The 23,652-nt window shown below is 35.2% G+C and overlaps 1 protein-coding gene across 5 annotated transcripts in view; it reads left to right on the top strand.

Moving 5' to 3' along the window:
* LOC106868836 (multiple C2 and transmembrane domain-containing protein 1) overlaps positions 1-23,652 on the top strand; it is a 288,695-nt gene that overhangs the window by 229,847 nt on the left and 35,196 nt on the right. For 4 of the 5 annotated variants that reach the window (XM_052967390.1, XM_014914262.2, XM_052967389.1 and 1 more), the window contains 3 exons: positions 11,161-11,383; positions 14,685-14,793; positions 16,344-16,382. In XM_052967390.1, the coding sequence (XP_052823350.1) occupies positions 11,161-11,383; positions 14,685-14,793; positions 16,344-16,382 (371 nt within the window). The remainder of the gene's footprint in view (positions 1-11,160; positions 11,384-14,684; positions 14,794-16,343; positions 16,383-23,652) is intronic. The other variant, XM_052967388.1, reaches the window with a different exon arrangement.

Raw genomic sequence — 23,652 nt, 5'->3', positions numbered from 1 at the left:
AAAACAAAATTCAACACAAACCTTCAAGGAAACTTTTTACTAATGCTCCTTGGTAGAAATAAGTCTTCTTTTATATTTATTTTCTCATTAAGTGTTCTCATATAGGTTTCATATGATCTGAACAAAATCCAATCCAACACTGTGTTGAATTTTGTTGTTTGTCATCAGGTCAGCCTTGATCCAACTGACCGACAATCAAACAAGTTTTAACTATACTCATTTTGTCTTCTTTCCAGACTTAATATTTCTAGAACTACATTATACAACAGTGTGTTCTTTCATTTCTTAAACAGGTAGGTTGTGATCTGAGAGATATTTACTGCTGTTTCTACATGGTTGAATGACCACATAGAGGGTCTCTTGGTTTAGGTCAGGTTTTGTTTTTAGTCAAGTGTATTTTTGTTAATGTAAGCAGTGTCCCCCTCCCCCTATTAATGGATCTGCAAACAAGAAGCAAGTGACTTTGTATTATATGTGACAAATAATATTATATATGACAAATAAATATTATCTGATAATAAAACTAAATTGATGGTACCCATGTTATGGTACCACTTTCTATATCCAATGAGTGCAGATTTGAAAACAAGTATCTACACTTACCTATTTACTCACAATGTGAAGGCACGTGGCTTAGTGGTTAGGGTATTTGGCTCACAATCGTAAGGTTGTGAGTTCAATTCCCGGTGACACATTGTGTCCTTGAGTAAGACACTTTATTTCACATTGCTCCAGTCTGCTCAGCTGGCAAAAATGAGTAGTACCTGCATTTCAAAGGGCTGGCCTTGTCACACTCTGTGTCACGCTGAATCTCCCTGAGAGCTATGTTAAGGGTACGCATCTCTGTGGAGTGTTCAGCCACAAACACATTAATTTCACAAGCAGGCTGTTCTGTTGATTGGATCAACTGGAACCCTATTCCTTGTAATTGACAGAGTGCCAGTTAACTCACTAAAGATAGCTAGAGGACAAAACTAGAAGGTATGGTGCCGGTGGCACGTAAAAGCACCCACTACACTCTCGGAGTGGTTGGCGTTAGGAAGGGCATCCAACTGTAGAAACTCTGCCAAATCAGATTGGAACCTGGTGTAGCCATCTGGTTTGCCAGTCCTCAGTCAAATCGTCCAACCCATGCTAGCATGGAAGGTGGACGTTAAACGATGGTGATGATGATGAATGCAATTAAGGTGGAAAGCTGGCACAGAATCGTTAGCATGCTCGACAAAATGCTTAACGGTATTTTGCCCATCTTTACATTCTGAGTTCAAATTCCGCCAAGGTAGATTTTCCCTTTCATCCTTTCAGGGTCAATAAATTAAGTACCAGTGAAACACTGGGGTCGATGTAATTTACAAGCTCCACCTCCCCCAAAGTTTCAGGCCTTGTGCCTTTAGTAGAAAGGATTATTACATAATGCGGTAAAGAAATATGTGTTTGATATTTGTTATGTTTACACATACATATTTCAGTGAGCAAGAGGCAAACTTGGCACCATTTAAATTGTCGCAGCCTTGACTGGTAAACAAGAGGCAGGTGGATTTTTTTTTTTTTGTAAATAAATAGGTTAATGAGTTGGAGAATTATAAATGATGTTTTGCTAGGTTCCTTTACATTCAAAGTTCAAATCCCAACAGGATTGTCTGCGCTTTCATCTTTGTAGATTCAATAAAGTAATTGCCTGTTACATACTAGATTGGATTCAATTGTATATACATATATCCCATAAACTTTTGGCATTTGGCCCAAACTAAAAATCTATACTCTCAAGAATGGATAGCATGAAACTATACAGTGTGTTTGTACATGTACACACGTGTGTGTTTGTGTATGTGTATGTATATATATATATATATGTGTGTATATATATATATATTTATGTGTGTATATATATATTTGTGTGTGTATATATATATATATATGTATGTATATTTATGTGTGTGTATATATATATATATTTGTGAAAGTTAAAGAAGTGATTTTAAATTCTCAATCGCAGAATAATGCTAATAATATAGCCTGAACAGGATAAACTACCCCTATTTTGCAGAGAAAAGTGTAGGTGGCTAGCTGTGGACTCGAACTCACATCACCATGATTACATGTCACGATGCTTTGACTGATTAAGCTAAACTACCCATTACAAATTCCTCTGCAAATTAAGATATATAAATCTCGCTTTATGAGACGCTCTCTCTCACCCCCCCCCCCTCTCTCTTATATTCATTTTACTTGTTTCACTCATTGGACTGTGGTTATGCTGAGGTACCACTTTGAAAGATTTAGTCACTGAAATCAACTTCCTTTTCTCGTTCATCTTCCTGGACATGTTACCTTGAGGATATGTCTGGCACCTCATCACCACAATATTTTCCTATCTTTCTATCACAACACTAGCCACCTCCATCTATCCATGTAAAAATGTGAGGTCACCATGGATTTCCTCTATGTTAGTGTACTTATTTACATTCCTCCAATCCTATTTTAAGCTCTCGGCAGCTCAAATGAAGCAACCACCCTATGTCCTAATCATCCATCTCAGATGAGAGGTAAAATGAAATTTAGATCAGATGTCATGGTCTAAATGTAATGTGTTCCTGAGTTGGCCAGGACACTGTCTGTATTTTGACTGGCAGTTGTTGTCTTAAAGATTCTGATGAGCACCATTTTTTTTAATATGACAGAAAATTCGAAACAAGCATTAAGTTCAATGTTTCAAAGCTTTTGCAGTTCAATTTATTCCAGTTCCCTTACATCAAGAAGCAGATGATGACATTTGTTAATTCGAGTCTCTTAGAACTATACAGGGATTAAGAAAAGAATTACCTGTTAGGTAACACATGTCAGGAGGAACATTATAAATATGTGATTTACACAAAGGTAATATTAATAATCTTGTCGTCCAACCCATGCCAGCATGGAAAATAGACATTAAATGTTGATGATGATGATGATAACAATTTGTTGCTTCTCTCATTTGACAACAAATATTGATAATATTTTTTAGATGATATAAGATCTAATACGTTTAAAGATAGATGACTAGCTTTAAATATTTTAATGAGGTTATATAAATGAGTGATAGAAATATATGTTGTCATTAACATGAAAGAGATGTATCTAAATAAAAGGTTATAAATATGATCAAAGAACACTGAGTTCATATTTCTAAACTGTAAAAAAAAAGCTTCCGTTGGTGTCAGTTCTTTTAGTGTAATGTGGTGTTGCATGGTTTATTTGTCATCTAAGTTTTAGACTAGAGAGAGTACAGTATTGAATAAGTTACACATTCAGATACATTGTGAAATTCTCCAAGTGAATTTCTAAAATGTGATCAATTGACGTCATAAGAGTGAAATTATCCCCTAAAGATAAGCAGTCGTGCCAGAAGCTGTATGAAAAACTGTTAATGTAAATACTGTCTGCTTTAAGCTAATATTGACGATTTCATTAAATCTTCAATCATCCAATTATTGTAAGATTATTTAAGAGTATGTGGACTACATTGTAGCTAAAAAGATTTCAGTTGTATTAGCCAGAAAAGCAAGCTACTGCATCAGTGAAACTGAAGTTAGCTTTTATGAGCAAGCCTCTTTTAAAAACGTTTTTCTTTAGATGTAGATTTCATACTAAATATAACTGCTTCGCAATATGCTATTTCAGGCAGCAAAACACAGCTAAATCATTCTGTTCTCTTTATTAATAATATTTTCAGTAGAGTTGAAAGAAATTGATCGAGTATTAAAAGTTGCCTGTTGTATACAATGTCCAAAGAATGCATTGCTTAGGATAAAGATTATCTGTGAAATTAGTACATAACTGTGTAGTCTCTGTTTCATGAAACGTAAATATTTCTTAATGAATGTCTCAAAACATATTTTGCTAAGCTCTCCTGTTTTTTTTCTTTCTCACTCTTGCTTGCATGGGTTAGACAAATATGTTGAGTCATTGTTTAACAACTGGACACCTTTCCTTTGAATTTCAACTGAGAGATCACTTACCCCATACATCTTCAAAGGATGGTTTCTTGACAGAAGCAACTAAAAACAATGCAGATCACTGCACTTTTGCATATGAGTGATTGTGGATACACACACACATATATACATGGTGATTGCTTCATTTTGTCAGATGATAGCCATATATTATTTAGTCTGATTGTTCTGATTTACTTTCCTGCTTACATATGTATGGATATGACATTTCATGCAACATGTCCATTACTGTAGGACTACAAAATACACAACAGATCACAAAACAATGGTTTTAAGTGACAAAAGCTTGTATAACACTTTTGCCACTCTCTTGGTTGTCCTAGCAGGTTCCAGTCGCAAGCATTGGAAGATGATTGATACAATTTTGACTGCAAGTTTTATGTCAGAATACCTTTCTCCTAGAAGTACTGTCTTCTTTGTGACTTTGACAAAAATAAAAGGAGCTGCCTCTACTCCTGGGAAATCTATTTAACCCATGTATGGTTCCTTGACAGGTACTACTGTTCCATGTCAGAATGGACCTAGGAGTAATGCAATTGAAGGGTGAATCTATACTCCCCACAACTCCAGAATTCCTAAACTGGAACACTCACCAACAGTTGCAGTTTGATTTCATACCCTTTACACACACACGCACGCACGCACGCACGCACGCACACACACACACACACACACACACACGTATGAATGATGGTCTTTTGGTTCTCCTCTACCAAATTCAGTGACAAAGCTTTGGTCGGTCCAAGGTTATAGTAAAAAGCACTTTCCAGATGTGTTGTACAATGGAACTGAATCCAGAAACCATGTGGCTGAAAAGCGAACTTTTCAACCACACAGTGATGTGATTTTTCTATACTATATCCCAAGAGCAAAAGAACATTAAAATAACTATTGCCGGAATCATTGAATTCTGACAATGACAAATGTTTTTACGATAATGAAGTCAGTGCTGGTAATACAAATTATCAATAACTTAACAAGGAAACAGAGAAATCAGAAACTATTTAAAAGCAGATTCATTTTATGCAATTATTGGAGATTTCAATAATTATTGGCAATTTCAAGGCCTTGTATTTATAGCAGCTTTAAGTGGTTTATAGTTTGAAATATTATATGTATAATATTAGCAATATATATATATATATATATATATATATATAGTGTGTGTATGTATGTATATGTAATCTGAGAATGGTACAAGACTGTTTCTTTAATATATGTAGTGATTGTGTCTTTGTACTTTGAAGAAGAGTTGATGTCATGTTGTCATTGAAGGCTGTTCTTACAGTCTCTGTTCATAGAAGCTGTACAAGTCTGGAATGATGTGTTTAGGGTGTATATTGATGATGCATGTATGCAAAATGTTAAGGAAGATCGAAGTGTGGTATTATCGGCATAACTGTGAGTATTGTATGATGGAGGTGGTTATAGTGAAAATAAGAAAAATGAAATTCATGATGCTAATACCTTTGTTAATAGCAAAAGGAAGGCTATTTGAAGTTTATGTAAGAAATATGATTATGCCTCATAATTAGACCAGAACATTCAATATAGAAAATCTGCAGAGGCTGAAGAGAAATTTAAAGAGCTTAACATGATGGATTTGTAACATCAATGTGTATGAAAAGCAGAATACAAATGAATTTGGAGATTGACTAGGCATTAAAAGCATCAGCCAGTGTATACAGGAGAAATGACTGTGCTGGTATGAACGTGTAATATGTATAAAGAGACATTGAATTCATCATCATTATCCTCATCATCATTTAGCATCTGTTTTCTATGCTAGCATAGATGGTCTGACTGGAACCGGTAAACTGTACCAGGCTCCAGTCTATTTTGACTCAGTTTCTGTGGCTGGATGCCCTTCCTAATGCCCACCACTCCACAATATGTAGTGGATGCCTTTTATGTGTCACCAGCATGGATGCGTTTTACATGCCACTGGTACAGGTGCCTTTTATGTATCTCTGGCATGTCAAAGGCACCAGTCACAGCTTGATGTATTTTCTCAAGTACTGCAAATCCCCAAAGGTTTCAATCACTTGTCACCACCTCTGTGAGACTCAACATCCAAAGTTCATACTTCACCACTTTATCTCATGTCTTCCTGGGCCTACCTCTTCCACAGTTTCCTGCCATTCTAAATGGAAATGTTTAGTTCATGCCAGTAGAAAGTATTTTTAGCAGAAGAAGCGGGATAAAAAACGTGAGAAGTGGTACGGTTAAATTTCAGGATATGGGTCTCACACATGACATGATAAAAAAAAAAATATGTATAGATGTGCACATTTGTTTGTTTACATTTGTGCTTCTCCAAAATCACTGGGATGCAAGCAGTGACAGTGTAGTCATTTCCCTGTCAACAAATCACTCATTGACTTAGTCCTTTTGAAGATGTGTAATAAGAGATCCTTTGCTTGAGAAACAAGTAATGGTTAGCAACAGGAAGGGCATTTGGTTGTAAAATGATGCCTCAATGATATATTCTTCTAGGCCTATGTTATCATGGAAAGACAAATGTGAAACAAATAAATATATACAGTAGACCCATCCAGCATATCCCAACACAGCAAAATAGATGTTATAATGATGCTTAAAATAGATATTAAAATTCCTCTAAAATTACTCAATGTCAAAGAAAGCCAAGCTGACAAAGTACTTAGTGCTGTAGATGGTGGGGTTGGTTGTGGAGAGGAATACAGTACAACCCACATCAACAAATCATTTGTATCACTCAAATTGTAATGAAGCCGACATAATGATTATTTTGCAACAGAGGACAACTTCAAATTGGAACTGTTTAACCAGAGAATAACAAACACAAATTTATAAATCAGCTTCTAATTGTAGTCCATCATCTGCTAACAAAATAAAATTGGTCATCTAAAGATACTGAATTACATGATAATTATTCAAGGATCCTGAATGAATTATGACTTGTTTTAGCAGTAGTAGTAGTAGTAGTACATGAAGAAGCAAGTAACAGTAGTGGTGGCAGTAGCACCAGCAGCAGTATAGAGATGCAAATATATTGCATCTGGTATAAGAAAACCTTCTTGTGTTCTATAATGGGAAGCAGTCTATTTTCTGATGCTAATATTGATTTTTTTTCCTTCAACCTTGACACATGACCACACATTTTGTGGAAGGGTTTCATCAGTTAAATTGCTACTAAGTACTTGACTGGTACTCTATTTTCATTGACTCGGGAAGGATGAAAGATAAAGTTCCCTTGGCCAGAGTTGAACCCAGAATGTAACTAAATATTAGTTTCAAATTTTGGCTCAAGGCCAGCAATTTTGGGCAAGTGAATAAGTTGATTACATCAACCCTAATGCTCAACTGGTACTTATTTTATCAACCCCAAAAGAATGAAAGGTAAAGTGCACCTCGGTAGCATTTGAACTCCGAACATAAAGAGGGATGATATGCTGCATGAGTGTAAGGTATTAGATTTATTGCATTGCAGTACTAAGTCTCTTTTCTTTTTTACTTAATGACTTCGAGACCAACTTAGATTAACTTTAGTTTTCATCCTCTTGTGATGAAAAATATATAGTGCTAAGAATCGTACTAGAAGCAAATTAATAAATGATTTAACCTCCAATACCACTGAATGTGTGGCTAGCTTTGTAGCTAAGAAGTTTGCTTTCCAATTATATGGTTTCAGGTTCAGTGCAATTGTGTGGCACCCTGGACAAGTGTCTTCTACTATAGCCCTAGGCCAACCAATGCCCTGTGAATGAATTTAGCCTGCAGGAACTGTGGAGTAGCCAGTCGTATACATACATATTTATTAAATAATAATTATTAGCGACAGAAACAGTATTTTCTACTCTAGGCACAAGGCCTGAAATTTTGGGGGAAGGGAGCAGTCAATTAGATTGACCCCAGTATGCAACTGATACTTAATTTATCGACCCCAAAAGATGAAAGGCAAAGTTGACCTCAGTAGAATTTGAACTCAGAATGTAAAGACAAACGAAATACCGCTAAGCATTTTGCCTGGTGTGCTAACGTTTCTTATTTCTTTATTGCCCACAAGGGGCTAAACATAGAAGGGACAAACAAGGACAGATAAAGGGATTAAGTCGATTACATCAACCCCAGTGCATAACTGGTACTTAATTTATCAATCCCGAAGGGATCAATGGCAAAGTCGACCTCGGCAGAATTTGAACACAGAACGTAATGGCAGATGAAATACCACTAAGCATTTCACCTGGCCTGCTCACGTGTCTGCCAGTTCACCACCTTCCAACAGAAACAGTGTTAATACCAAAAGGTAATATTTATCCCCACTTAAAAGTGGATTTTGTGTTAGTGTCTACCATTGACAAGGTCAAAGTAGGTCTAAATATTGTGATTTAATAGTCTCAACAGTGGCAGTAGTGGATGATTTATCTCTCCACTAGCAATGGTAAATAAGAGTGCTAATATGCACCAAAAACCTGAGTTAGTCTCATGGTTACTATCAGAGTATTTTGTGTTCTAACACAATATCCACTTTTAAGTGCAGATAAAAATTACCTTTTGTGTGTATGTGTGTGTGTGTGTGTGTGTGTGTGTGTATTTATGTGTGTGTGTCTTTGTGATTATTGCTCCCACCATTTGACAACCAGTGTTGATTTGTTTAAATTCCCATAAGTCTGGTTTGGCAAAGAGGCCAATAAAATAAGTATCAAACTTTAAAAAGTAAAACATAAATACCTTCAAAGCGGTGCCCCAGCATGGCCTCAGGTTCTAATGATTGAATCAAGTAAGAGATTAAAGATTAAATATTTAGCATGAATAACTTATGTATGAAATAGGTTGTGATTGTTAATGTATAAAATAGATTGGGATTTTATATGCAGAAATTATTCATAAGTACCTTGCAGTAAAACTATGAAGATAAGTTAACTTCTGAAAAAGTGCTATTGATTTTAGCTAAATCAAAACATTGCCTCTTAGAATACATCTTAATACTTTAAGACTAAAAAACACTTCCATTTGTTCTTATGAAAATTTTACATCTCTTAGATAATAAAATAAGAACTTTGTAGTACCAAGTAATACATCTTAAAAATTTGATAGTATTGTTGATTTTATTTTTAAAATATTCACATAGGCTCAGGCATGGCTGTGTGGTAAGAAGAAGCTTACTTCCAACCACACGGTTCCAGGTTTAGTCTCACTGTGTGGCACCTTGGCCAAGTATCTTCTACTCTAGCCTCAAGTTAATCAAAGTCTTTTTAGTGGATTTGGTTGACAGAAACTGAAAGGCATCCACTGTATATGTGTATGTGTGTGTCCCTATAATTTAGCAGCTTGCTATAAGAGACCACTAGAGTAAGTACCAAACTTAAAAAAATAAGAACTGGGGTTGATTCATGTGACGAAAAGTTCTTCAGCGGGTTGTCCCAGCCTGACTGCAGTCTAATGACTAAAACAAGTAAAAGATATAAAGATATAAATTTTTTCTATTTAATGTTTTCTGTTCACTTTAAGAACATTGAGATAAAAAACTCAATGACAGAGTAACAAAATGATGAAAGTAACTGACTGCTTTCATCTTGTGACAGTTAGATCATCAGTGTCCAAAAACAGCAGTAAGATGTACATCACCAGGATGAACAAAAAGATGTAGAGTTTGGACCACTTGGCATAAAATCTTTCAGGACCTACAGGCTATCAACTGATGCTGGGAAGACCCTCAACATGCAAATGATCTAAAACTCTGGAAGAAAACTGCTTAGGCATGTATAGGGTGGACTAACTAAATTAAACTAAAAAAGAAGAAATTGAGAAGTGTTAATTCAGTAAATACTCATCTGTAACTGTAGAGTCGTGGAAATAAAGCTTAATGACAGACTACTGGACTAAATGCTTCATAGTTCTAAGTTTTGTACCTTAGAATTCCGAGTGATGTATTTTGAAGTAAAGGCTCAATGTTAGACTTCTGGAACAAATTGTGTATGTCACCAAATTGAGTGCATTACTGTTTTCTAATTGAATCCTACCTAATTTTGTCAATTATAATTAAGGATGCTTATGACAACAAAGGATCACACCCCTGGTGCTGATCCATAAAATTTAAACTACCATGTATGGTCATGTAACACTTTAGTTATCTCTCCTGCTCTGCTACTCATGTTTTGTCCATTTTGTCAAAGTTTGAACTTAGAATAACAATTCATTAGAAGAGATGGTTACTTATAAAAATAAGAATTCAAATCTAATCCATTGAAATCTATCATTGTATTGAGTTTGATACTCTTACTGTTAAATTATTGTCTCTCTATAACTTTACATTTGACTTTTTCTGATTTTATTTTTTTGGTCACAGAAGGGAAAAAAAATGAAAAAAAAAAAGCAAGCTAAAATTTCAGCTAAAATATTTAAAGGTTCATTAGAATTACATAAGCATAACACTTCAAAATATTTTCCATCAGTGTTAATAACTCTTAGGAAATAAGATATAATTAAACTCATTTGTTCAATAATGTTGCAATAAACTTGGAGAATTAGATGTGAATGTGATAACAGATCAAAATAAAAAAAGCAAATAAACATGTAGTTGAAATTAGTTTAGGTACCATGAAAATTAGATTACATTAGTCATTGTTTCAGTTGGGAGTACATATGTATTAATATACTTGTATCTCTCTACTTTAATCCTTTTGTTACCATATTTCTGTTGAAATACACTGCTTTTGTATCAATTGATTTTGAAAATAATAAAGAATTTTGTAAAATAACTTGTTTGGAACATAAATTAACATGAAATTTTGATGGAATGTTTGAAAGTTTGAATTTACATCATTTTGACCCTTTTGTTATCATATTTCTGTTGTTTCAATTAATTTTGAAAATAATGCAGTCAGTAAAATGACCTTGTCGTTAATAAGCTGGTGTTTGAAACATAAATTAACATGAAATTTTGATGGAATGTTTTGATGTAGACCACTTTATAATTTTTAAATTGTATCATAGAAGAAGCAGCAATTTCAGGCAAGTTTGTATCAAAAGGGTTAATGAACATGCTGAAGATATAGAATTATTGTTTGTTATTTCATTATTGATTTATTTTATTGATTTATATTTTAATAAAAAATATAAAAAAATTTTTTTATTGAATTTACATTAAACATAATGATAGAGCAACAATGTTTTCTCTTTTCAGGAACAAGTGATCCATATGTCAAATTCAAAATTGATAGTAAACTACTTCATAAAAGCCGAATAATATATAAAAATCTTAATCCTCATTGGGACGAGAAATTTACAATCCCAGTTGAAGATGTTTTAAAGCCACTTAGTATAAAGGTATTTGACTATGATCGAGCAATGCATGATGACTCAATGGGGTCAGCCACTATCGACCTTACCACATTGGAACCTAATGTGTAAGTTGCAATTTCTTTATTCAATACTTTGTTTCATTTGCTTATTCATTTGCCAATCAATATTGTACATCAGTTTAAGGCAGCAAGCTGGCAGATTCATTAATGTGCCAAGCAAAATGTTTAACAGCATTTCGTCCATCTTTATGTTTTGAGTTCAAGTTCCGTTGAGGTCATCTTTGCCTTTCATCCATACAGGGTCAATAAAATAAGTATCAGTTGAGTGCTGGGCTCAATGTAATCGACTTATTCTCTCCTTCCAAATTGCTTGCCTCATGCCAAAATTTAAAATCAGTATTGTACATCTGGTTAAGGTGGTGAGCTACCAGAATCATTAGCACATTGGACAAATATCCTTAGCGGCATTTTTTACGACTTTATGTTCTGAATAAGGGGGTCAACTTTGCTTTTCATCCTGTTAACGTCGATAAAATATGTACCAGTTGTGTACTGGGGTCAGTGTGATCAACTAACCCCTCCTTGCAATTGATGGTCTTGTGCTAAAATTTGAAACCAATTTTGTACATCAGTTTTCCTATGCTATCGTTTTATAAACTAGAATATTTACTTGGATATAGAATCTCCACTGGCTCAAATATTGGTTTATCAGAGGAACAATCAAGCTTTTGTGCAATTCAATACATTGTTTTATATTACAGATATTTATTAAAACTGTAGTCTGCCTAGATACACGTTACTAGTGTAGGAGAAGCCATGGTTTGCAACTGTATATAGTTCAACAGCTTAGTATCATTAAGTTATCATTTATTACACAGTATTGCTGAGCTCAGATCTTTGTTAATACAGCTTGAGCAGAGGTGTTACTGTGGGTTTCTTCACGATGATTTTTTATTTCCTTACCTAAATGACCACTTAAGCTTTTTGTCATCAGAATTGTAAGCTGTCTTGAATTATTCCCAAATAGTATCAAACTGTTATGGAGATGTACTTGCATAGCAAGTGACCTGATCTGAGATTGTGTGCTGAAATGAAAACAATTGCAGTGTAGAAGGTGTTTATAAGCCATTTAAAAACACACAAAAACCATTAGGTCCACTTCAACATTTAAATTTAGTTTGTTACAATATTTTTGTTGCTTTGAGACCACAACCTGTTCACTGACAAAATTCCCTGCTGCATTAGAATCTGTCAGTGAACAGGTCACGGTCTAAAAACGACGAAAATATTTTGACAAATTAAATTTAAATGTTGAAGTAATTCTAACGTTTTTTTTGTGTTTTTAAATGGCTTATAAACACCTTCCAGTATCAAACTAGTAAGCCCAGTAAGGTTTATAGTTATTTACAGTGGGCTTCAGCACTGTTTCTGCTTGTCATATTTTGTGCATAAAGTATTATTCAACTTCAGGTTTTAGTAGCAGACACTTACTCAAATTTTTATGCAGTGGAATCATACCTAATACCATAAGGTTGCAAAGTCACTTCAATAACCACATAGCTATACCTTAATTCTCCTTTATTCATCATAAAATGCTTAATTTCCATGATGTAAATGAAAGGAAAAGAGAAAAATTTTACAGAAACCTATTGACTGTGAAATAAGACCAGAATAAACTCACTCTCTCTCTTTCTCTCTCTCTCTCTCTCTCTCTCTCTCTCTCTCTCTCTCTCTCTCTCTCTCTCTCTCTCTCTCTCCTTTTTTTTTGTTTTTGGTCAGATTAACTTAAACAAGCAGAGTTATGCACCTTACTCAGATGTTCAATTCAATGCTCTATTTATGACAATGTGATCCCACACTTTAACGTGATAGCCATTGCACAGTGACTAAAAGATTTCCAGAAAAATCTAATAAAGATTTTGTTTTATCTTGGGAAGGTTATTATTCCAACGATAAACACATGCACTGGTTCCATTTCACTTCTGTTGTTGTTGTTGTTATTACTTAACTAATTAACCAATTGATTGCTTGATTAATTGGTTGATCCGTCAATCACAGACCCAAAGCAGACCTGGGGTAGAGAGGACATGTCATTGATGAGGTCACAAATGATGGCAAAAGAACTTTGATGACCTTAACTGACTAATTGGTTGATAAAATGATTAATCAAATAAAAAATTTAGTTAATTCATCATCATCATTATCATCATCATTTAATGTCCATTTTCTTTGCTGGTATAGGTTAGAATGTTTGACAGAAACTAGCTAACCGGAGAGCTACATCAGGCTCTGATTTGTCTGTTATGGCATGATTTATATGGCTGGATGTCCTTCTTAATGACCACCACTTTACAGAGTAAATTGGGTGCTTCTGACATAGCAATGGCATGGATGTTTTCTATGTGACACTGACATGTGTGCTTTTATATGAGACTGGCACAGGCCCAGATGTTTTTTGTGTGGCACCAGCACAAGTTCCTTTTTTTCATGGCACCAGCATGAGTGCTTTTCATGTGACACTGGCATAGGTTCTTTTTATGTGGCACTGAAATGATTAAATATTAACTAATTGATTAATAATAGTAATATAGGCGCAGGAGTGGCTGTGTGGTAAGTAGCTTGCTTACCAACCACATTGTTCCGGGTTCCGTCCCACTGCGTGGCACCTTGGGCAAGTGTCTTCTCCTATAGCCTCAGGCCGACCAAAGCCTTGTGAGTGGATTTGGTAGACAGAAACTGAAAGAAGCCCATCGTATATATGTATATGTATATATCAGACGCCATGATAGATCGCTGACCAAACCATTCAATTTTTTTTTCTCCGTGTTTTTCTCCTTGTTTTCTCCGTATTCTTTCTGTTGAAGAGCGTAGCTCGAAACGTTAAAGACTTTCTATATTCCCGAGCGTTAAACTAATACATCCTTTTGTTGTTTACACCACCTGTCCTCGTCTGTTGTTGTTTTTTTTTCGTAAATTCTCTCATATATATATGTGTGTGTCTGTGTTTTTCCCCTCAATATCGCTTGACAACCGATGGTGGTGTGTTTACATCCCTGTAATTTAGCAGTTCGGCAAAAGAAACCGATAGAATAAGTACTAGGCTTACAAAGAATAAGTCCTGGGGTCGATTTGCTCGACTAAAGGCGGTGCTCCAGCATGGCCGCAGTCAAATGACTGAAACAAGTAAAAGAGTAAAAGAAGTGTAATAGAACCAGTGCATGTGTTTATTATTGGCATAATAACCCTTCCAGGCTACAGCAAAATCTGTTCAACACAAACAATTTTGCAAACTAAAATACTAAAACAAAATCTAATAAAGATACTGACCCATCTAAATCATGTTATATTAAACTTATGACAAAAATCATCTTAAAAGTTTCATTTTCTGCTTTTTTCTTTTTTTCAGGACTGAGGAAATGAAAGTTATGTTATCTGAAAAAGGAAAATCAACTTATATGGGCTACCTTATATTACAATTGACTCTCACCCCTAAGACTCAAACAGATAAAGAAAATGTAAGTAATTGTCTTTTGTTAATGTAAACTTTGGCACCATCATGATTCCAGGATTATTCCTTTTTCACCACAATCAGAAAATAGATCATATAATTTTAAAATTTCCTGAAAAATACTGCCATAAACATAGGTTCTAGACGTAACTGTATCTTAGCTACTTAATACCATAGCAACATAAGTATAGAACAAGCAAAGTTGATGGGGGTGAGTAAATAGCACATTCTGCTAGACAGTATTATTGTCTGCAGCTTGGAAATATGATAGACAAGGGAAAGAGATTTTGCATATGCAAAAATGAATGTTACTTTTATTAAATAATAAATGTTTACCAAGCATTTTCCATGTTGTTTCAGTTATGTGTGAATATACATGCAGAAACACCCACACAGATGTAAAAAAATTACAATATTAATATTCTTCAAAGGACCTTCTATTCTTTATCCTCTCATTTATTTCCGTCATTGGACTGTGGCCTTGCTGGGGCATCACTTTGAAAGGTCTAGTTAAACAAATTAGTCCCAATACTTGGTACTTATTTATTAGTCTGATATTTATTCTATCATTGCAAATTCAGCTAAATTATGGAGATGTAAACAAACCAACACTGGTTATCAAGTGGTGAGGACCAAGCACAAACAAATACACATATACATTTACTGTTGAATGTTCCATTATAAGCAGGATCCACAAAAAATGTACTCCATCCAGTGAGAGATAAATATCATTTAATATACACAATATTTAAGCTGGCAAAATTGTTAGCATAATAAGCAAAATGCTTGGCAGCATTTTGTCCATCTTCATGTTCCCAGTTCAAATTCTGCCAAGGTTGACTTTGCCTTTCATCCTTTTGGTGTTGATAAAATAAGTACCAGTTGAACACTGGGGTTGATGTATTTGACTAACCCACTTCCCTGAACTTGCTGGCCTTGTGCCAAAATTTGAAATCAATATGTACAGTATTTATATAAGAGCTATACGCATGGCTATGTGGTAAGTAGCTTGCTTACCAACTACATGGTTCCTTGAATAAGGTGCCATGTATATACATACATACATAACAGGCTTCTTTCAATTTCCATCTCACAAGGCTTTGGTTGGCTCAAAATTATAACAGAAGATACTTACCCAAGATGTCACACAGTGGGACTAAACCTGGAACCATGTGGTTGGGAAGCAAGCTTCTTACCACATAGCCATGCCTGCACCTGTATGTATGTGGGGGTGGGGTAGGTGAATGGATGGATGGATATAGTCTATTTTTCCCCCACTTTGTTTGAAAATCTGAAGAGAAAATCTACCCCCAAAAATTCTTTTTTTTTTTCTTTTGTTTGCAAATCTTATACTGATTTCCAGAAATCATTTCTGTAAGAAATTTATTTTGATTTTTCTGTTTTTTTTTTTGTTTTGTATGGGATTATATTTAGCTTCATGGCAAAAATAAAATATACATACAAGCAGAATCAAACAGTTACAGACCTTCTTTGTTGTTTTTTTTTTAAATTTAAATTTTTGTTTTTATTTTCATTTTTATTTTTTCATCCTGGCAGATTGTAATGAAGGATTCAAAGGACAGCACTGAATCCAAGGTAGTCTTGTACCCCATTATTGTCTGTGTGCATTTATCCTCAGCTCACTGTAGTTCTCTGTCACTAACCTCCTCTTCATTCACACTTATTAATTCACTCATTTATTCATTCAGCTTGCTCCTTCCTCTAACCTTCCATAAAAGCAAATTTCACAATTTTTTTATTGCTTATCAGTGATATGTCAGCCATTGTTTTCAGCATACACTCTATTTCTTAAAAATCCTTGAAGATTCCTTGACAACTCACTTGAATATTTGATCGTTTCTTGTTTTGTGATTCCCTTGCAGAAGTTAACTGTAAAACTGTCATATTTTATCATGAAATTTAAATGTCTTAATTAAAGGAACCACTTGTATATTTGTCTCATTTATTTAATGACATGTCATGTTATATCACAGATGCAGATTTCAATGTAATAGATAAAATAATTTACACATACTAAATAGAACATAAATATGCAACCAACCTCACACACACTTACATGCACATGTACACACACATACAAACCAATGAAACGCACACACTTTCTATCTCTGTTTTTAAACTCACACACAATTATGTAACATCAATTAGTTTCTTGAGAAGAAAATTTCTTGCAATATGCATAAATAAGATACTGCTCAAATCATGCAGCATTTGATAAGCCATTAAAGATTCTGTGGTCATTATGTGCCTACTTCAGTTAGTAAAATTTTTCTTCCAACATTGCTGTTTGAATCTGAGAATAAATTCTAACAATAGTTTACAGAAAAAGTAAGTCAATAAGTTAACCGATTACTGTTAACCTTGACTTATGTGCCACAGAGTTAGTGATTTATATCTCATCTCATGTACTGTATTGTATAACTGCTCACGAACAGTAAACTTTCAGTTTCATAGTTCAAATACTCGTAATTACCCTAGGGAGAGTATGTATGAAGGGAATGTTATAATTAATAAATATTGCATTAGTTTATAGTGTTGAGTTACATTGTTAATATACTTCTGAGAATGCCATGAATGTCAAAAATTGTATTCTCCTCTCCTGAGAATCCCAGTGTCTCATAATCCTAAAAAGAAGATTATCATGTTGTTCTTGTCGTTATTATTATTATTATTATTGAGTGAGAGAGCAGTGCATGCCATCAAAGTGACATTGGGGTAAAATATATGAAGCCCAGTATACCCATCATGACTACCCGTCTGATAAGGGTACATCAGGCACATGCATCACAACCATATGTGCGCGACATGGTGATTTTATATTAAGATAAACTGTGCATGACCTTGCAGGTGGGGCCCATTTAGAATTTTCTTTAGGTTGAGTAGCCCATCCAGTTCAAAAGGTCCCTGAATAAGGGTTGTTTAAGGATGTTAAACAAAACACCCATGTTTCCAAAGGTGAATTATCCAAACTCCAAAGAATTCCTCTCAAGACATGGCTATGATGCTCTCCCACTACTTCTGCTCATGATCAGAAATGCCCATATCATCAGCCACTAAGGGACATGCTCAACTGGCTACGGTCAAGCAACTGACAAGGAAATCTGTGGTATTGAGCAGAATATCTTTTCTACGAAGACAAAACAATGTACATGATAACACTTCCAATCAATTAAGGTCTTTACTTCCCTGTTAATGTCCTTTAGCTCATCTTTTCCCCATTCAATAATTCTTGCCCCATTCCTTATTTGCAATGCTTCGCTGGAGTTGATTGCTTGGATGATGTTTCCTGCATTCAGTTTGGATTTTAGGATCTTTTTTATTCTGCAAATATATTCTTGTCATTATTGTTAGGGTAATAGATTGGTATCATTGTTAGAATGTTGAACTAAATGTCTTGTGGTATTTAATTATGCCTCTTCACCATCTGTGTTCAAACCTTGTTACGGTCACCTTTACCTTTTATCCTTTTAAGGGCAGTAAAATAAGTATCAGTTGAGTACTGTGGTCAATATGATCAACTATCTCTTCTCGCAAATTTCTGGCTTTGTAACTGTATTAGAAACTATTATTATGGCTGTATGGTTATAAAGTTTGCTTAGCAACCATATGATTTTAAGTTCTAACCCACTCCTGGGCAGCCCATTGGACAGATGCCTTCTACTATAGTCTGATACTGATCAGTGTCTTTGTGTGTGAAATTTGGTTGATGGAAATTTCATGGAAGCCCTGTGTGTGTGTGTGTGCATGTGTATTTTGGGTAGTTTTCATGCTTGCATGAAATGAGTATTTGCTTATATAAGAGCTTTATACAAGGTTTCCTAAAAAATATCTATACACACATTGCATGATTATAAAGCCTGTGTTTATATTAGACTACATTTCATTTTCAAAATTTAATAGAATCTACACACAGGATTCAATATTTTTATGAACATCTGTTTTCAAACTATTGACTGTTGTGGTCCAGGCATTGCTGATAATGCAAAGCAATAGAATCACATGCACCAAGAAACATTTCATTCAGTATGTGTGTGCATTCTTGTACACTGGGTGTCCTCAATATGTTGACTATTGTTGGTTTTGTACCATTAACTTTAAGTATCCCCATAAAGAAAAAAATTTAGTGGTGTGAGATCTGATAAAAGCAGAGGTTATTCTACTGAACCACTTCATTCATTCCACTTGTTTGGAAAAATTTTATCAAAGTAGAGACTTACATTACAATGGTAGTATGGGTGTGCCCTATCTTGCTGGAAATAAGACTCCTGGGTATGACAGGTTCTAGCAGCAAGTTCAAGTAAAAGGGATCAGTCATAGGTACTGTCAAAAAGAATGGTCCAATTAATCCTTTTAATAAGCTGCACCATACTGTAACTCTTGGTAAATTAACAGAATGTTCCTTCTTAATGTATGTATTCTCTGGTCCCCAGTAGGTGCAATTGTGGTAAACAATTGAGCCATTTAATATAAATGTAGCCTCATCTCTCCAAACAGCCTTTATTGGAAAGTTTGCATATTCTATACATCTTTCACAGTACCACTCACAAAACTCAGCTTTTCAGTCTGGATCATCTTCATTGCGAGTATGGCTTATTCTTGGAATGTAATTGTCCAATGACAATATTTCAAAATGGTGGTGGATACATGATTTTGAAATTTCTATCTCATGATGCACTTGTTGCACACATTTTCTTGAACCCCAACAATATGCTTTTAACTCCCTTTCTTGCTTTGTGGGGCTTATCAGTGTCTGCAGTCTTCTGGAACATTTCTTGCGGACATTCTGAACACTTCCATCTGCTTCAAACTTATGTCTAATTCTGTCATGTTAATGGATTTGTTTTGAAACTCCCTCCTGAATTGTCTTTGCACTTCAGCTATGTTTTCAAACTTTCAGATATTTGTGTGTGTGTGTGTGTGTGTGTGCTTGTGTGTGTGTGTGTGTGTGTGTGTGTGTGTGTGTAAACTTGCTACTAATTTAAATATGCTTCAGTCATATTTGAACCCATTACAGAAAATTTCTCCATGACAAAATACAGTGAATGTGTTTCTTACAGGTTCAAATATGTCTCAAATACACACACACATACACACACACACACACACACATGCATATATGGACTCATGCAATGCATACAAGCACATCAAAGAGTGTAGATTAGTGGTTGAATTCCTAAATTCCAACATTAAATCATGGGAGACATAATTCAGGTAAACAAAAGCTGACTATGGGAAACACACTGGTAGAGCTAATGAAAATAAAGATAAAATAAAAGATGGACAAGCAGTTATTTATAACATCAAAGTATTTATAAATAAGTTACACAAAAGTGCATCAATAACAAATTTGCAGAATTTCATGCAAGCATGTTGCTATAATTTGGCAGCATAGTATAAATTGCATAGCTGTTCTAATACATACAAACACATGTAGATAGCATGGAGCCTGTTTGTAGTCTAATTCAAGTTAGCAACCAAATTTTATTAGATGAACATGCATTTCTGTTGCATGGATTCCAGCCACAAAACTTAAGAAACTTCCCAATAATCTCTCTCTCTTTCTCTCTCTCTCTCACACACACACACACACACACACACACACACACACACACTCTCTCTCTCTCTCTCTCTCTCTCTTAGTCATGGGGCGGTGTTTTCTCTTTACTCTTCTTTTGTCTGTCTTGCTTCTTACTTCACAACCTCACAAGTGCTGGTTACACAAGACAAAGAACCCAGTACGCACTGAAAGGTGATTGCATTAGGAAGCACATGCAGCTGTTGAAAACATGCCAAAGCTGATGTTGGTATTGGAGCTTGGCACAGTGTTCTAGCTTGTCAGATCCTTTCAAACTGTCTAACTTATGCCAACATGGAAAATGGCTGATGACGACGACAACAACGACGACACTCTTTTTATTTGGTTTGGCCATTTAACCGCAGCCATGCTAAAAAATTGTTTATAGGATTTTTAGTTAATCATATCAACCCACAATACCTATATCTATCTGGTATTATATTTTGTCAAATGATTATCAACCATTTTTACACAACATGCGTCTTGTTTTAACCGATACTGTTGTGTCAAACATAATTGCATACACAGACATAGATAAACACATACACATACCCACACTTATGGCGGTGAGCTGGCAGAAATGTTAGCACGCCAGGCGAAATGCTTGGCGGTATTTCATCTGCCGCTACGTTCTGAGTTCAAATTCCGCCGAGGTCAACTTTGCCTTTCATCCTCTCGGGGTCGATTAAATAAGTACCAGTTATGCACTGGGGTCGATATAGTCAACTTAATCCGTTTGTCTGTCCTTGTTTGTCCCCTCTGTGTGTAGCCCCCTTTTGGGTAGTAAAGAAATAACACATACCCACACATATATATATATATCATCATATATCCTCATCATTTAGTGTCCATTTTCCATGCTGGAATGGGTTGGATGGTTTGACAGGAGCTGACCAGCTGAAGGGCTGTTCAAGCTCCCTGTCTGTTTTAGTATAGTTTCTACAGCTGGATACCCTTCCTAATGCCAACCACTTTACAGAGTATACTGGGTGCTTTTGTGCAGCACCGGCATGGGTGCTTTTTATGTGGCACCAGCACCTATGAGTCCACAAGATTAGGGATGCTCAGGTGGCAGGGGTTACAGGAGACAAGCCTGTATGCGAGGACAACTGTGTTTTTACTTAGCTTTACATGTCTTCAAGCACAGCAAACTGCCAGGAGTCTCAGTCCCCTGTCATCTCCTCTCTGAGTTCCAACGTCTGTAGATCCTTTCTCACCACTTCGTCCCACATCTTCCTGGGTCTACCCCTTCCACGTGTTCCCTCCACAATCAGGGATCGGCACCTCTTGATGCAATCATCTTCATTCATATGCATTGGCATCTCTTCATACAACAGGTGGGGGTGGGGGCATGTGTGTCTATTCAGACACAGGTATGGCTGTGAGATTACAAATTTTGCTTGCAAGCACATGAGTCCGGGTTCATTCCTGCTGCATGGCACATTAAGCAAATGTCTTCTACAGTCACAGATTGACCAATACCTCGTGAGTGGAATTTGGTAAAAAGAAATGCATCAGCAACTTATCATATGTATGTGTGGATGTGCATGTGTACATACATACATAGGTGCAGGTGTAGCAGCGTGATTGAGAAGTTAACCACCTGACTGCATGATTTTGGATTTAATCCTACTGCATGGCATCTTGGACAAGTGTTTTCCTCTGTGGCTCTAGTCTACCCAATGCCTTGTGAGTGGATTCAGTAAACAGAAACTGGAAGATGCCCATTGTATATGTATGTGTGTGTGTGTGTGTGTGCACCTTGTCTTTGACATTGCATGATGGTTGTAAAAAGAGGGTTACCAACATGCATGTGGTGTTTTTCATTTCCAGTCTCCCGCATAAACATGTCCGGCTACAGGAAAAATATTACCTTGCTTAGAAACATGAGGTTTAGCAATAGGAAGGACATGCAGCCATAGAAAATATACCTCAGTGAATTCTGCCTGGCCCATGCAAGCATGAAAAGTGGACATTAAAATGACGATGATGATGTTGATACTCTATAAAGCCTTGTGGCTTTCTTTATGAGTCACCATAATGTATGATATTGTACTACAAATCCTATTTATGATATACTGTCTCATTATATTTCATTATGTCACCTGCTGAATGTTATTTTGTTTCACACCTCATTTCCTTTTCTTTATAAATCAGAAACCTTGTGTCTATATTAAGAAACAATTGTTGCATAGTTTTGTGTGACAATGTGGTCGTCAGCTCAATGACTGATATAATTTGATAATTACTGCAGTTGTGTGCTAAAGTAAATGTCAAAGGTAAACCTAATTAGAAAACCCAATTAGTCACATGTTTAGAACATTTTTACATTACATGTACCATTACTATATTATTGCATTTTGGGAATGTTGTTATAATTGTTGAAGTATAGTGGATTCCAAAATATGCCATGATGTTTCTACTGAAAAGAGTAAGTAGCCTGATTTTGTATTGTCAATTGGATATTTGTAAGCATATTTATTTTGGTTATGGTAATACAACTTCCCACTTCACTTTCGCAAACTTCTTTAGAATTCATGAACCAATAAGGGACTTTTACATGATCACTCAGTCAGTTAGAAGTAGTAGGTACATATCCTTCTTATCACACCCTATCATTTTAAGAAAAAGAAGGATAGATTAATCTAGATAGATGATGTCTGAAGAAACAAAACCCAGACTGATATGATAGGAATACTTTTAACTCTTTAAATACCAATTTATATGAAACCACCCCCTGTTACTAAGATACAAGTGTCTTGTCTTAATGTGATCTAAATTAAAACCTTCCATTAAAATTCCATGTTAATTTATGTACCAAACACCAGCTTAATGTTGACATTTAATTTACTAAATTCTTCATTATTTTCAAAATTAATTAAAACAAAGGCAATGTGTTTCAAGAGAAATTTGTTAAAAAAAGCATTAATCAGTGATCTGCTTGAACTAGGTTGACCTAACACTAAACAACAACTAAAAGAGTCTTCAGGCTTTATTCAATAAGAAACCATTATTAAAAATTAAAATACTTAAGCTCCTGACTTTATTTTTCTTCTACATTTTTTCATTGATAAATAATTTCTTGCTGTAACATCAATACTGTGGCCTTAAATTTAATATTGTGACCTATGTTTAAAATTATCATTTTAAACTCAGATGCATCTAGTAATGGAATAAGTCTGTCTTGATTCAGTCAACTCAGGCTAGTAATGAAAAATGGGGCTAAAGATTAAGAAAAGTGTAGAGTAATTAAAACCTTGCCAAACAGAT

The sequence above is a fragment of the Octopus bimaculoides genome, chromosome 4 (assembly GCF_001194135.2).
Source record: "Octopus bimaculoides isolate UCB-OBI-ISO-001 chromosome 4, ASM119413v2, whole genome shotgun sequence".
Classification (NCBI taxonomy): Eukaryota; Metazoa; Mollusca; class Cephalopoda; order Octopoda; family Octopodidae; genus Octopus; species Octopus bimaculoides.
Note: the sequence above shows the minus strand (reverse complement) of the source record. Positions and strands in the feature narration are given on the sequence as shown.